Here is a 15,961-nt window from a genome sequence, read left to right as displayed (position 1 = left end):
ACCTCAAAATGTTTTTAGGGTGTGCAGCTTCAAAGGCATTCATGACACAGGATACAACACTGAAGCTCCACAGAATGTTTTGATCTTCATTTTTAAAAGAAAAAGGAAAAGTTTATGTATGAGACATAGGCAGGAGCTCTGGTGGTGTGATGTGGACTAAAAGCAACAGACAGATCCTCATTGTACATTTCAAACAGTGTTCAAAACAGGAATCCACACTTTCCTTCCAAGCAGGCTGACATTCTGTGACCCTTTAAAAGCAACTTTTAGGATTTTCTAGAGGATTTTTCATTATCTTTACTGCCATTTGAATCATTCTAAGCATTTCAATCTAATCATCTTCAAATCCTGGCCATTTAGGTTCCATAAAATAACTTTCCCCAGCTCTCCTAAACTGTTCCAAAAATGTCTTAAATTTTTTCACCCTGTCCTGAACTGTTCCAAAACTGTCCAAAACTGTCCAAAACGGTCCTAACTGTCCAAAACTGTACCACCCGAAAACTGTACCAATGTCCCAAAACTATCCCAAACTTTCCTAAACTGTCCCAAAATTGATCTAAAAACTGTTCCAAACTGTTCCCCTACTGCAGGGTCTCAAACTTGTTTTCATTCTGGACCAAATGAAGATCATGAAGGTGCTCAAACGGCTTGTTGTGGCAGAATATATGAATAAAACTGTTCATTAACAAATTGTTAATATCACAGCTTTCTCTGCATTCAATCTGTACTCCTTAATAATATTTAACATCTTTTCATTTTGATGTAATTTGGCCCCATAGGCCTAAACAAATTAAAACCGATTTAATTTGACTCATCAAATAATATTTAAGTTCAAGTTATCTTGAAGTTGTATTTCTGTGGCCCTTTGAGGCTTAGAGGGCCACAGAAATACCTGTGGTGGACCAGATTTGGCCCGTGGGCCTTGAGTTTGACATCTGTGCCCTCCTGGATTGAGGTGCAAACTAAAATCACTTAACATTATATCGTCAGTTATCATCAGACTTCAGACCTGGGAAATATATCATCTGGTTAAAGAAACATATTTACTACAACTGCTGTTGCGCTGTAGCAAAACAGCCACGTATTGACTGTGATATTAGTCACATATTATATTAGATGGACAACGTAGAGGAGAGTCAGGAGATAGAAGGTTTGACCTTTTCTTGAAGTCACCTAAACTCTAAATGTGGTCTACATGAATCAGAGAAGACTCTCCTCTATGTCTCGTTGTTCATCACTGATATGGCTGAACACTGAACTCATCATGGGTTCATAGGTCAAAACACTAACGGGAAGAAGTTTTCTATTTGTGATGGAACACTTTTTCCCCTCTTTTGATTTTCTTACTGAACTGTGTTTCACTGAACTGTGACTTGTTCTTCTGCTGCCCTCACTCAGCCTCATCTGTCTTGCAGCTCCTGGTCATCTAAGGAATGCAGGGAGGTTTTCCTGCTGAACGTAGGAGGGCTCCGTTTGTGAAATCTTAGCATTTCCTGTAAACCACATGGTGAAAAACCGGACAAAGCCACTCGTGCTGTCATTTTTTTGTTGCTTATTGTCTACACATAGTCTGCTTATAGACTTTTTCATGACTTTTTATGATCATAGTTTGAGAAACTCCTCTGACTGTTTGTAAAGATAACCAGACTGCTGTCCCAAATAAAAGCACCCAAACACAGAATGAAAAACATGCACACACAAGCTGTGTGTTCACACACGCTGTCTGCCGTCTGTAAAAATAAATTCTTTGTGTATTGCACCCCCTAATGGCAATGTTTGAAACTGTTTGTGTTCACACCTGAATCAAGTGACTGATTTCCTCCTGGGAAGGTCAAGTTCTGCAGAACCCTGCTGACCCAATGAAATGATTCAAGTGTGATGAAGCAGAGAATGTGGAGGCTGCAGCTCTGGAGGACCAGACTTTTTTCTCGAATAAGCAGAAAAAAAATTCCCAAATATCAAAACAAGGAAAAGTGAAAACTTAAAATTGAAATTTATTCAAAAACTGAATAAACCTTGGGCGCGGTGGTGAACCAAAGTTTTTATTATGTCACACAGTAAAAGATTCGTAACGCTTCAGTATGTACATTTTATTCTTTTTTTTTTTTTTTTACATATTTGTTGAAACCGTCACCATGTTATGAGTGTGGTGTAAAACAAATCTGTGAAAAAAAGAAACAAAAAAAACATCAAGAAACTAGAAACCAATCAGAACCAGGAGGGTCTTAGTGCTGTCAATCCCTGTTCTCTCTGCAATGCTGCAGCTGGCATAACCTGTCCTGAATGCTAATGCTTGTTAGCATGACCACAGGTAACTGAATAAACAGTTTTCCTGTAACGGTAAGTTATTAGCACATTGAGCATCGAGTACATGAGGTTGATTGACAGTGTCAAAACCCTCATCTTGGCTCTGGTTGGTTGTTTTTGCTGTATTTCTTCAGACGGCAATAGTAGCTCATGGAGGACATCAATCTTTTCACAGATTATCTGCCTCATCACATACCGTCATGTAATACATCAAAAATACTCATCTTAATATGGACTAACTGGCCCCTCCATGGTTTGAACCGTGGTGGTAATTATAATCCCGGGCCAAGTTGGGTGACACACATGGGTTTTTAAAACAGTTTGTTAAAAAAAATAAGCATTAATTCAGTAAAACTTTTTAAATCTGTGATCATGATAATTAATTTTTATTTTTTTTGTCAAATGAGTTCCATTCTATCTACAGGTTCATGTATCACTCACTTTTAAAGACTGATAAAGACTCTCTATATCACAGAGAAGCATGCTTCAAAACAAAGACCAGACCAGGAAATGACTTACTTGGAAAATACATTTAATCCCTTTAAATCCGGGCAAAACAAAGTCCACAAGGGCAAAAAGAGGGCCAGACTTTTGGCAGTGAGCGTTCTTTGTCAAATAGGAAGTATATCAACTTGGAGAAACGCAGTGTGTCCTCATTAAGAGCCAAATAAATGCTGTACTTTATTCTTTTTAGTTTATTTTAATAATCTGGGGGAAAAGCTGACACTGCCACTGAACACCTCTCTCCCCCTCACCAGACTTTGTTTGACATACCAGACAAAGATATCGCGATACAAAGAGAAAAAAGGCATACATTGTTCTCTACAACCTTCTCTACTAGGATACATTAAAGGTGTATTACACACTTCCACTGTTTCTCAGTTTACAAGGCATGGTTTATATAGGCTAAGACTACATAGAGGGTTACAAAGATGCAGTGAAGTATTTCCAGGCAGTGCTGATTGGCGTGTGTGTGTGTGTGTGTGTGTGTGTGGGCGTGTGTGTGTGAGCAACAGCTGCATCTTGTAGAGTAAATTTGGACCCCAAACAGATCTGCTGCCTCTGCTCCATCTGGGCCTCTACTAAAATGTGTTGGTACATGGATGGCAAACATCAACACCCAGAGGTCAGAGGTCAGAGGAGGACGTCACCATGTAAATGGAGACGGATGGCCAATATGCAAAAACCACAAATGTAGTCAGAATTATGATAAACCTACAAGCATAACTTCTGCTGTTTCTCGGTCTTGTCGTTGTACTCATTTTTAAATTCACTACGGCAGCTGATGAGGGTAAATAAAGATCTAAACGTTTAGTTTAAGTGAAAGAACTTTTTTTCCCCTAAGATTAGTAAATACTTGCAGGCAACACTGGTGACTGGTGTTCCCAACAGCGTTTGAAATGAACTAGTTTCATGCAGACATACCATATTAACATGGATGTGGGGTGAGCTTCGTCTGTCGATAAGGCCGACCGCTGTAGTGTTAGTAACACACAGTCTAAAGCGAGACAATCAAGCAGAGGTTAGTAAAGAGAAACTACTAGATAGACACCTTGTGTAATACCATATCTATGCTCAGGCAGACATAAAGCACTGTTAACATATATTTATATACAGTTTATACAGAAAACAGTCAAATAAACCCATAAAACAGAGAATGTATGAGCATGTTCATAGGCAGGACTGAAGTAAAAACCAATACACACAAAACAAACTTTAACAAAAAAACTCCAAAGAACTACAGCACCTTGACCGGTGATTGGAACCAATGAATGATTGCTTAAAACCACACTACAAATTATAAAACAATAGGGCTACTTGTATATGACAGCATCTGTGAATAAAAAAAACATGGAACAGTATAATGAATTTTTTATTTTATTTTTTTTTAGGGCAGCATTTTAAAGAGCTGACTAAATCCAGCAAGCATTATATGAGATAATTTGATGTAAAAAAGAAAAGAAAAACAGGCTGTGACTGATGTGGTTCTTCTATCCACTCAGCTGCTTTAATACACGGGGCTGTTGCGGATCCCGCAGCACAACACCATGCTGAAGATCATCTCAAAGATCTGCCAGGAGAAACAGAGACATCACACTCAGTGACAACAAACCAACATGTTTACTATCATCTCTCATCTGTTTTCCAGGTGATCATTCTAAACTAAGCAGTAGGAAAATGTCCTGGCACATATCTGATATAAGAACTCAACAGGCAATGTAAAACGTTACAATGTGTTAGTAGGCCTGTCACGATAACAAATTTTGCTGAGCGATTAATTGTCTCAAAAATAATTGCGATAAACAATAATATTGTTTGAAGACCTTTTTACACTGATTTAATGGAAATGATGTAATAATGCATGTGATTTCCTGCCAAAGATAGATACACTTTATTTTCAAAAGAACACTAAACACTGGAAATGATAAACAAAATAAACAAAACAACCAAAAACAAAAATAAAATGAATTCTCAGTCTCCATTAACAAAAAATGTACTTAAATAAAAAATAAACAACATAAAGCCAAAGTGGAAATAAATACTGCATTCAACCAAAAGAGTGCAGATTATGAAGTCTGTATATTATGTTGCCCTTCAGTAATAATTAGATTTAAATAGAGAAAATGGGCACATCGACTACCTGATGCAATAGTTCACACTACATGATTTTTTGCCCTGATTTTCCCCTTAAGACAATCGTAGAACATCGGTCGTTCTAAGATTGTCACCTGCGATTTCATAACCGATCGTCCTGTAGTGTGTGGTGTGTTATGGTAGATCATAGTGGCTGCTAGATCTAAATCAGGGGTTTTCCCCGACTGGGGGAACAAGCAGCTTGTTGAATGTGACAGGAAGCCAATCCCTCCTGTTTTCTGAGGGGAAATTACGTTGGGGAATCCCTAACAGCTGACATGGTGCAACCCGAAGTCCAGCGGATATTGGAGATGATATGTGGAAACAACATTAATGTTTATTCAACATTTTGTGCAAAGAATACAGAAATGACAAGAGGAGGAGTTGGAGCGAAATTGCTACCGCAGTTGATAAACCCGGTAACTTTTCAGCTGTTCTTTGTTAACGTGACATAAATAGGTTATAATGATTTTCATTCAGTCAGGACTTTACGCTGACACTAGCTACATGCATTACAGGTAGATTGTAGTAAAGCACTGATTAATGCCTGGTTTTAAAATTAGTTAACTGAGCTTGTAGCCATTATTTTGTGCCCATTGTTGGACACCACACGATCGAACCGTTATATCTAGGATTTCTGTCGGCTAATGTGTGACCTCAGGTTTTGAAAATGGGCCGCTAGGCTTTACACTAAGGATATAAGGAAGGAAGGGTCAGTGGAGAGCACTGGAGTTGAGCCTTTTTTCATTCAGTGTCATCAACAGAAAGAGAAAAAGGCTGGAAGAGACGATAAAGCCGATAATTAAAATGACGTCTATAGTTTTAATTTATCGTACGATTAATTGATTTATCGTCTATCGCGACAGGCCTATGTGTTAGATAATCAAAGTTAGAATTAATTGACAAATAATGATACCCTTTTCAACATTTTTTCATAAAATCTTATTTAATATTTAAAATAAAAAGAATAATCTTCCTGAATAATAATGGCTCTTGATAATTGAACAATATGAAAAAAAAACATGCAACTATAATATCTCTCTTGAATATTATAAGGTAATATGGGGTAACAATTAACCCATACTTGACTTAGCATCTCTCTTTTTGTTTTTAAACAAAGTATTAATTTACTTTACATCACAGTAGACGTTACAGCAACTGCACATTACATTAGTGAAAAAGAAAAAGTACTGTGTGTTAAAAAATGGATATTAGTGAGTGTGTGCACATGCGTGTAAGCAAGGATAGTCAACTGAATGAATTAACACTGACGTTATCAGAGTGTAAAGAAATTAAAACAACAATCAAGTTGATAATAAATCAGTAAATTATGTGTAAGAGCCTCAAATAATAGAGTTAAAAGTTCATTCTACTAGGATCTAATTCCTGTATGTTAGGTCATATACAGGAATTACAGGAAGAGAATAATTCTCAATCATTCAATTTTTGGGGATATAATAGGCTGTTTATTTGGTCAGCAGAGTGTGTTTCCATCTGAAACATCTTAGCCTACCAGATTGTCAGTCTAACCATCCTTTGCGTTGCTTGGATTTAAAACAAATTAACATGTGTGTTAGTTTTGTAGCGTATGAATAGACATGCTACCATGGAGATATGCTACCATCACAGTGATGTATTTTGGTTCTGTGCTTTATTTCTTTAAGAAAATGCTAGACCTTAATATGATTAGAATCAGACTTCTATTATACACTGAATATCCTGTGCAATTATGTAGATGATGAAAAAATTCTACATCTACGTTTTGTATTTTAGTTGAATGTTAAATTAGTGATCAATGTAAAGACTAATAACATCATAATAACTCAGCTCAGCAGAAACATCTTCAGGATCTCACCATTATGACAGCAACCACCAGCGCAGCGATTCCCACCAGATGAATCTTCTCTGAAAAGAGTGCGTTGATTTTCCCGTGGCAGTCCTGAAAACAAAGACACAGTTAGAATTCCAGTCCTGTGTTTTGGACTCAGACTGAAGCTTTTACTTACAGTACATGATTTTTTTTAACACTCAATTTGGGACAACAGTCAAATCAACTTGATATTAAGAAAAACACTAGATGCTACATTACTTTAAGGCAAAGTTTTCTTTATAGTTAAGGGGAAAAATTAATAATTACAATATTACTAAATTTCATGATAAACTCAGTGGGTAGGGGAGAATTCAGGCTGGAAAATATTTCATGTAAAATGTCATTTCCATGTATAGTAAAGCAGTAGACAAATGTTAATGTTAAATAATGATAATAACTGTACACTATTTAATGTACAGTCTCTTATTTGTATAAAACAATTTTTTTTCATGAGTTAATCTGCATGCTTCCGTTTACCTTTAGCTTACAGCTGGTGCAGCTGAATTTCTCAATAAAGGAGATTTTTATTGTTTTCTAATAGTCTCTATAGAAGTATGTACCTTTGAGTCAGTTGGGCAATTATTTTATTCACTGTTTATCTTTCGTATGCCTCTGTGGCCTTCTACTTGCCTGTGACTTTGCTGTTGTTACAAATAGTTTGTTGAGGGAGAGATAAAGGATCTTTCTATAATAGAACAAATGGTGCTGATCTGAAGCATGCAAAACATGTGCTTTACAGTGTAAGCAACATTCAGAAGTATTCAGCAGCAGCCCTGTACAATGTCTGTCTGTTGTAATTTTATAGAATATTTTTCAGATTACAGCAGATCTTTGGGGAGGGGCAGTGTCTCCTGTGGCTGATCTCAGAGGAAATGCGGCTACTTGGGCCAGAATGGATCCGTTTTAATTTCATTTTGATGCGAATAATGCATTTTACTTGTATCAATTATATCGAGATATTGATTATTTTGACATCCCTTCTCATGTGGCTCCACTCCACCACATTCAGAGCTGTTTTAACCCTCAATGCCTGGCCTCAAATGAACCACAGAGCCACCGCGCTGCTCTGCTGCGTTTTGTGGCAAAGCTCCTCTCTGTCCTCTGCTTCACTCATGATAGTCATTTTGGTTCTGTGACTTCCTGTCTACTTCCTGTTTCACTGTGTCACACATTAACTGATGCATTATAATTATTAAGAAAAGAAGAAGCAGCTTTACAAAAATTTTTAACTCAAAACTGGAGCGAAGAAATGAACTGTGCAGAGCTATGTATACCACAATGAAAGAAGAGGAAATGGTAGTTTTCAATTATCAAACTTCATCTTATAACAGGTTTTGTGGTTGGCACTTTTTATTTCTGTTCTTTTTTTCAGTATGTGGTTTTTCAGAAAGCTTTTTTTTCTCTTCCTACTCTGCATCAGGAGCAGACACAGCTTGCCCAGAACCTTGTTTCTGATTAACTTCATTTTTTTAGATGAAATAGGTTATTTACAGTAAAAAATAACATATAAAGTAACATATTTGCCTTGCCAACAAAACAACGTTTTCACATGTAGTGCTTTTGATTGGGCTGAACATTGTGAAGCATTGAGCACCCTCAGGTATTTTGGAAAGATTTACTCAAACTTTGAGAGACATTTATTTCAGACGGAAAAACAACAGTAAAAATATCATGGGCTGTTTAGTCTTAGAAGTTTGACTACTGTGTTGTTTATGCTGCAATGGATCCTGAGTAGAAAATGTAGACGAGATGTCAGCTCCACCCACCCAGGACTGCAATGTCTGAGTAATGAGTAACTTTGAGCTCTTCTCTTTTAATGCATCGAATAGAAGACAACGCATGGATGTCAAATGGGAAATGAAGATGAGGAGGATGAAACGGAGGAGGAGGAGGATCAGATGATGCTGGTGTTTGTGCTGCCACTGCTTGGCAATCCCAACCCCAAAGAGAGCGCAGCTGCAGGAGCTGCAGCTGTTTACGGTCAGGATCAAATCAGCATCAGGATCAAATCATTAACCCAACTATATGAGAATAGTGGGTTAAAAAACTTAAGCCGTGTTTCCATCAGCCATATGTCGTATATGTGCATTTTGAAGCAATGCATTAGGGAAAGTTAATGGAAACGGCAAAATTCAAAATAACGGTTATAAAAATTATTCAAAATAATAGTTAGTGCCTACATGTGAAGATGGAAACACATTTGCTGACCAAGTTCTAACACAGTGAACATTCCCACCTACTAGTGTGTCTGTGTCTTACAAGGCACAGAATCACTAATTAATTTTTTATTGAAATTTCTTTTTTTCAATAATTATGACTGTTTACCAGAGGTATGGAACTCAGAAATTTTCAAAGCCCAAACCTCCAGCTGAGAGGGGAGGAATGCAGCTTTGTGTGGCTGGTGAGAGGCACTGCAGGCTGGGATGGGAGGAGAGGATCACTGAGATGTGTGTTCCTAGCTAATTAGCAACGCCTATTTCCTGTTTATTATAACTATGTGTAGAATATACGTCTGACAAAATGGTGTCTGGCGTGGCCTGGTTGATTTGCTCGAAACCAGTAGAAGGAAACGACTGATTCACATTTTCCTTCTTTTATGTTTGGGATATTTCAAATGTTTGTCTAAAATTAGCATTTGTCCATTCAGACATTTTATGGGCCTCCATGACAGAGCGCTAGCTTTGACTTCTCATGTTTAGGCTCAGTTCCACTACCACCCAGACCATCAGCCAGGCATGCATTGCAAAGATGAGAAAATGGCAACCTCAATGTGTGAAAATATCATAAGGATACACAATTTTTGAAGCAATTATACGTTTTTACATATAACAAACAACTTTAAGGGTAATAGGAAATTACAACAAATTAGCCCAAGGGATTCAACAGGTCATGGATCATTTTGACAACATGTTAAATAATCCAAAAATATTTATTTTAAACTGAGAATTAGTCACTACCTTTAAAACTGGAATAACACTGAAATGTGTTTTTTCCCCATTTCAATTCTGAATTTAAGGCAGCATTTCACTGAGAAGAGGAATCACTGCAACATGATATTATGAAGATCAGGCTGTGAAATGAGCTAAAGAAAAACCTTTAAAGTTAGGCATCATCTGATGAGTTGGATGGATGTCACGTTTCAGTGATTAAGTTAGTAACAGGTTGCTTTTTTGTTACTAATTACTTTCCAACATTAGCCAAAGCTGTCCTCCACCGCTCCACATTCAGATGAAGAGTCAGCGCCTCCAGTCTGCAACCGCCAGCGGGACGTTTCATACCAATTTGATGACCAGTGATTTAAGATGATGTTCTTAATGTGGTTATAGTCCACTGAAAGGAAATGTGGTTTTATGACTCCAATAAATAACATCTGCCAGCAGGAGGTTGCTCAGAGTTTCTTTGGTTTAACAGTGATACTTTAAAGGAGTAAATTGACCCAAACTAGGATCAGAACCACATTTAATAGAAATGGTGTAATAAGAAAACAGTTTACTAATAAATAACATTATATGTAGGTTGTGAACATTTTAAAGGAGCAGTCTTAGGTATTTTCCAGGCATATAGAGGCATTTTATAACACTACGTTACCTTCAATAGTTACAAAAATATTAAATATCAAATACAACTATAAAGAAATTTCAAGGCAATAGATTTCAATTTAATGCTTTGAAATTGGGTCTCTGTCTCTTTAAAAACTCCTGCTCTTTCTAAAACTCCACCTTCAGGAAGTCGTCACAACATGGCTGTTCTATTAACTCTAGTAAGTGTTGTACTAAGACGTAGCTTTTATGATGAGCACAGTAGATGCACAGTTCCCTCAGGTGTTTGCTAATTGCTGCTGGCTAGTCTGAAGGAGCTGAGTGGGAGAGTCATGGGGAAGGATTGCTCTTTCAGGTGGAAGGTCAGAAGCTTAGAAACTGCAGCTCCATGGAGGAGCTGCCCCTTGAAAGCAGCGCTAGGTTCACCCAGGTGTATGGCACAGCTCAATGGTTGCCATGGAGATTAAAGGATTTCTCAAACATGCATGGTATAATCAAGGCAACTCTCTGGGTGTGTTTCTAATGTGGGGTTGTCATCACAACATAATGTAAAGCTTGATAAAGTCAATTTTATGTAAAGGCTATTTAACTCTAGAATTTTCCACAATACTGCACTAGAATAAGAGATAAACTGACATGAAAAGGTTAAATTCACTGGTGTAGAAAAGTTTATTTCTGGTAAAAAACAAAAAACAAAATCATGGCCACTAAATGTACCTACATATTGGTGAATTAGCATGTAGAGCTGGAATTACATTTAATAATTTGTACTTAACTACAAAATGAGCCTAATATAAACTTCTACACTGGGTGCATGAACATAAAAGGGTCTAGCGAAGCCTTGAAAATGAACACAAAAGCCTGGTTCTGGCTGAGTGTGAAAAGGAAAATGCTAACGTAGGTGACATCACTTACAACTAAGGCATATTGGCTGGAGCAGACGTCCTGAAAGCCGACTTTACTTGTTATCACTGAGAAAACTGAGGTCGCCTTGTCCTTACCGCAGCATTGAAGCTGAAACATAAAAACATCACACAGATGATAAAATTAAAAGGCACCAAAGTTTGACTTGATTTTGTTCCAAGAGGCGGTTTAACGCAGTTCATTTCTGCTGCTTTAGTTTTCAGTCTAAAATGGTCGTACCGTCTCATGGAAGACCTTGAGCACCTGTCCAACAGCCGACTTTTTATTTGGGTCAGTAAGCGTGTCTGACATGGCCATGTCATAGACAGAGTCATAGAAGTTCTTCATTTCCTCTGAAACCTGGAAAAGAAACCAGATTTTATAACAGCAGTTTCACCCACATTAGAACCAAAAGGTGATGACAGGCAGCAGGTGGTTTGGAGCTCTGACTGAATAAGAGAAGTGACAAACAGAAGGCAGCAGCTGGTTATGCAGTGAAAGTTCTGGTATTACCTACAATCAGTGCAAAGGCATCATGTCAGAATCTAAATGTAGGGCTGAGATACTCCATGTTTTCATCCATCATAGTCTTCACCAGCCATACAGCAGCCAGGAATGGCTTCCCTTGTTGGATTATTACTATGTGAAATTTGGATGCTTTTAAAGTTTCAGTGTCATTACTTTAAACCAGCTGTTCTCCCTCAAACTTCCTCATACTGACTGCTTTTCTACTGCAGGTCCAATAATTGCGCAATTTGAGATTTTGAACATAAATTTGCCAATTTCAAAAACTTTTTTTGTCAAGGAAAAAGTTTCCCAACCTCATCCTTGGCGCTGGGATGAGGTAGGTTTTTGGCCGTATCAAAATTTGTTTGTTTCCCAAAGCTGCTATGAAAACAATTTTTTTGTTTCACAAAAGTCACATAATCAACAATCGGATGTTACAACTGGCACAAACCACAAAGAAGAACACAGGAAGTAGTTGGAGGATGACGGCCTGGCATGTTTTTAGTAACTAATGTATGAACAAACTTATTCACATGTGGTTTTAAATAGCTTTATTTGTTAGTGGAAAGATCTAAAACTGTTTCAACATTAGCCAAATATTGACAAAGTTTTGCGCACATTTGTAGTACAAATGCAGGTAAAGGCCTATCTGAGTTCTGCTTCTCACCTTCGTCCTCTTCTGGTGGCTGCTGCACCAGAAGAGGGAACAAGGCAAAGAGCCAAGTCCCAACTAGAGTTACAAACTGTATAAATGTTCAAGTAAGTAAGACTGCTTTTGCTTTCTATCCATAGTTTTTAACCCCGGTCTGGATTACTGAAGTTTCTTATTGATTACCTCATAATTTGGGCAACTAACTCATTATAGTCCAGTTTCTCTTCTGCAGCTCCATTGGATGTTGAGTTAGATCTGCATATTATGAGAATAAACTGGCTAAAATTAAAGCTACTTTGTTTCCATTCTAAAAGTGACTCATGCCAAACCATCCACTTAATAATGAAGCCAAATAATGGGCTATCCTAGAAAAAATCCTATTAGAGGCTGCAGAAGATTGATAATGGCCATGGATGTTTGTCTTCCAGTGGGACAGCTGAATGGTTCAAATCAAACCATTAGAGGCCCAGTCAAATTCTAGAATTTAATTCAATTTTAAAACTTTTCTGATACTGTCTACATATAATTTTTCTGCGTTTGAGTAAAATTGAAGAGAATTAAGGGCGAATTTCAGCATCCATATGTGCAAAGATGGTAGAAACATTTCCCAAACAAGATGCTGTTTTAACTGCTCTATTCAGTTTATTTATGTAGCGCCTCAAAGCACTTTACAAAAAAGTCATTTCAGTCCAATCATACATTAGTTAAAAATTGTTCTAAGGAAACCCAGCAGATTGTATTGTCACTGACTTTATAGAAACACCTTATACTGAGCTTGCATGTAGCAACAGGAGGGAGGAAAAACTTCCTGCTAACAGGAAGAAACTTCCAGCAGAACCAGAACCTGGCTCAGTATTAGCAGCCATCTGCCATGGGTCACATTTTACTTTGTATTCTACAAAGCACAACAAAGAGGGGCTAAAAATATACAGGATACACTTTTCCAATATATTTTGTGAACAATTAAAAAAAAAAAATCATTTTCCTTCTCCCTATGAATGTGAATGTTAAACTTTGTTTTAGTCTGTCATGTGAAATCCTAAGAAAAAAATAAAACATTTTGTGGTTCTCATGTAATGAAATGTGCTAAAGTTCTGGGTGTGAATACTTTTGCATGGCACATGACTTTGGTCTCCACTTCTGTTTCCACTTACAGTGTCTTTGTTCATGTAACCCCAGATCCCAGCAGCAACTTCACAGGCGAACAGGATGACCAGGCAGATGAAAAACTGCAGTAGAGAGGAAAGAAAAAGAAAACAATTAGAAGGCACTTTATGAGGCTGGAACACTTACTGACTGTAGGATAAAACCAACTCACAGTTCCCAATAAACACTGGGACTCCTGAATGGCGCCGTAGCAGCCAAGGAAACCGACCACCATCATCACAGTGCCCACTGCGATCAGAATGTGGACACCTGGACAGACGGATAAAAAAAAAACACAGTGAATTGACGCTGTTCCAACATGGCTCTGAATAAAACAATTTTGCTAAGTTAAATCTAGGTAGTACTACTTGACATACAACAGGGGGCAGCACTCGGATTTTCTGTCAGCAGGAAAAAGTGAGTCATACTCCTTACTTGCACCCATGTTGTTCCCTTTTTTATTCCTTCTCCATAAAGCAACACAAATTGGTTTATAAGGATATTAAACTGGCTCTGGAGTTCAGTTTTTTCCCCCTCGCAATCTAACTACCGGTACTGACTTTTGTGTCTTTGTTCTGATCTGGGCAGAGTTTATTTGACTTGGAAGATTAGATGGACGACTAGCAGAATTGAAAAAATGTGTCTGCTTGGTATTTAAGAGGTAGCTCTCTCCTTTAAATGGTTTTCCTGAGTGATGCGCCACACTGAGCTCACAGTCAGAACTTCCTGATATAAATATATGTATTACATAAATTTTTTATATATGTAATACATATATAAATGTAAAAAATGACATTTGAAAAGCACTCAGATTTTTCTCTCAATATATTAGCAGAATTTCAAGAATGTGTCACATATAGATTGTGAAACCCACCATCTATGAAAGTAAGGGTCTCATAAATAGTGACACCATCTTGCTGGTGTCTCCTACAGCAGCAAAATGAATGATACGGAAAAAAAAGATCAAAACCTTTACTGGGTCAAATGTACAGAATCTTCATCTCATCAGAGGTGTGTTTGTTACTTGTTGGAATGGAACATTTCCTTATCTGCCTGTGAGAAACAGACAAAAACTACGTTGTGTTCTAGAATAATGCTACCCTAGGTCTGAGGGTAAAGGTTTCCTAGCCTTAACCAAACATGGTCCTTTGCTCAATTTGTTTGAGCAATAATAATGATACAAAAAAGGGTGTATTTATGAAGTTCAATACAAATTGATTTGTGCTTCCGAAATATTTTACAGATGTAGCATGAATCTGAATTCAGCATTTTGAAAATCCACGTTTTGCTGCCCAGCCCTATTCAATAATTTAGAATCCATATTCTGATGAGGGTCATTTATTTATGTTCATTGACTTTAGTTTGGCATTTAACACAATCTTACCAAACAAACTCCTATTGGAGCTGGGATAAACAGTCTACTATATAACTGGACATAAGACTTTAACTTTAATTAGACTTTAACCAACCACTCCCAGTGTGTGAAAGTAAGAGAGCATACCTCCACCACCATGCACCAATATAGGGGTTCATCAAGGTTGTGTGTTCAGTCCACTACTCTATACACACAACTGCTCTGCCTCCCACTCATCCAATCACATCATCAGGTTAGCAGAAAACAAGGTGATCGGTTTCACAGAAACTTATTTTTTAACAACAAAAAGACAAATGACATAATTGGACATTTTTGCCTGTCCATCCATTCACCACTCTACAATAACAACTAGGTGGTAGAAAGAATCTCCACCTTTGGGTTTCTGGAGCTGTCAGATGACTTGACCTGGATTGATAAAACTACATCACATTATGGCAGGTCCAGCTGTGACCCTTCTATCTGAGGAAGCTAAAGAGAGCCAAACTTCCTAAAAGATTTATTATTAACTTTAACAACTTTGCTATTCAAAGTGTGGTAACCTACAAACCGTTAGTGTGGTTCTTCAGCTGAACTAATCTTTAACAGTAAGCAATCCACAGGATGGTGAGAATGACTGGTAAAATAACTGAGGCTAACCTCCCAGAGATCTTTGTCTACACATCCCGTTATTTACACAAAACACACAAAATCCTGAGATGCCAGTACCAACCAGCACTTCACCTGTTCCAAACATACAGGCCAGATCCACCAGGATGGTCAACAGGCTGTAAGACTGCTGACCATCATTGACTCCTTCTTCCCCCTCCGTCCATCTAAGCATTTTCAATGGGTGAACTAATACTATCGTCATTATTGCATTTGATCAGATTGCACGTGCACTATCTGCACTTCTTGCAATATGCCTATGTTGGCTGACACCCGAAGGTATTTAGGTTATCACAACATTGACAAATTATTGAAAATGAAATTGAATTGAAGGTTAACAACATAATGCAAGGAACTGTCATAACATGCTAATCCAGGAGGAG

General features: G+C 37.6%; 1 protein-coding gene across 1 annotated transcript in view; it reads right to left on the bottom strand.

The window, feature by feature from the left end:
• Positions 1-2,818: 2,818 nt before the first annotated feature.
• cd81 (CD81 molecule) overlaps positions 2,819-15,961 on the bottom strand; it is a 29,752-nt gene continuing 16,609 nt past the window's right edge. Inside the window, exons 3-8 of the mRNA XM_023332448.1 lie at positions 13,731-13,828; positions 13,567-13,641; positions 11,494-11,613; positions 11,266-11,364; positions 6,797-6,880; positions 2,819-4,378 (exon numbers count right to left, since the gene is read on the bottom strand). Of these exons, the coding sequence (XP_023188216.1) occupies positions 4,316-4,378; positions 6,797-6,880; positions 11,266-11,364; positions 11,494-11,613; positions 13,567-13,641; positions 13,731-13,828 (539 nt within the window). The 3' untranslated portion in view covers positions 2,819-4,315. The remainder of the gene's footprint in view (positions 4,379-6,796; positions 6,881-11,265; positions 11,365-11,493; positions 11,614-13,566; positions 13,642-13,730; positions 13,829-15,961) is intronic.

This window comes from Xiphophorus maculatus, chromosome 4, assembly GCF_002775205.1.
Source record: "Xiphophorus maculatus strain JP 163 A chromosome 4, X_maculatus-5.0-male, whole genome shotgun sequence".
Classification (NCBI taxonomy): Eukaryota; Metazoa; Chordata; class Actinopteri; order Cyprinodontiformes; family Poeciliidae; genus Xiphophorus; species Xiphophorus maculatus.
The sequence above is the reverse complement of the archived record's forward strand: the minus strand, read 5'-3'. Positions and strand labels throughout refer to the sequence as shown.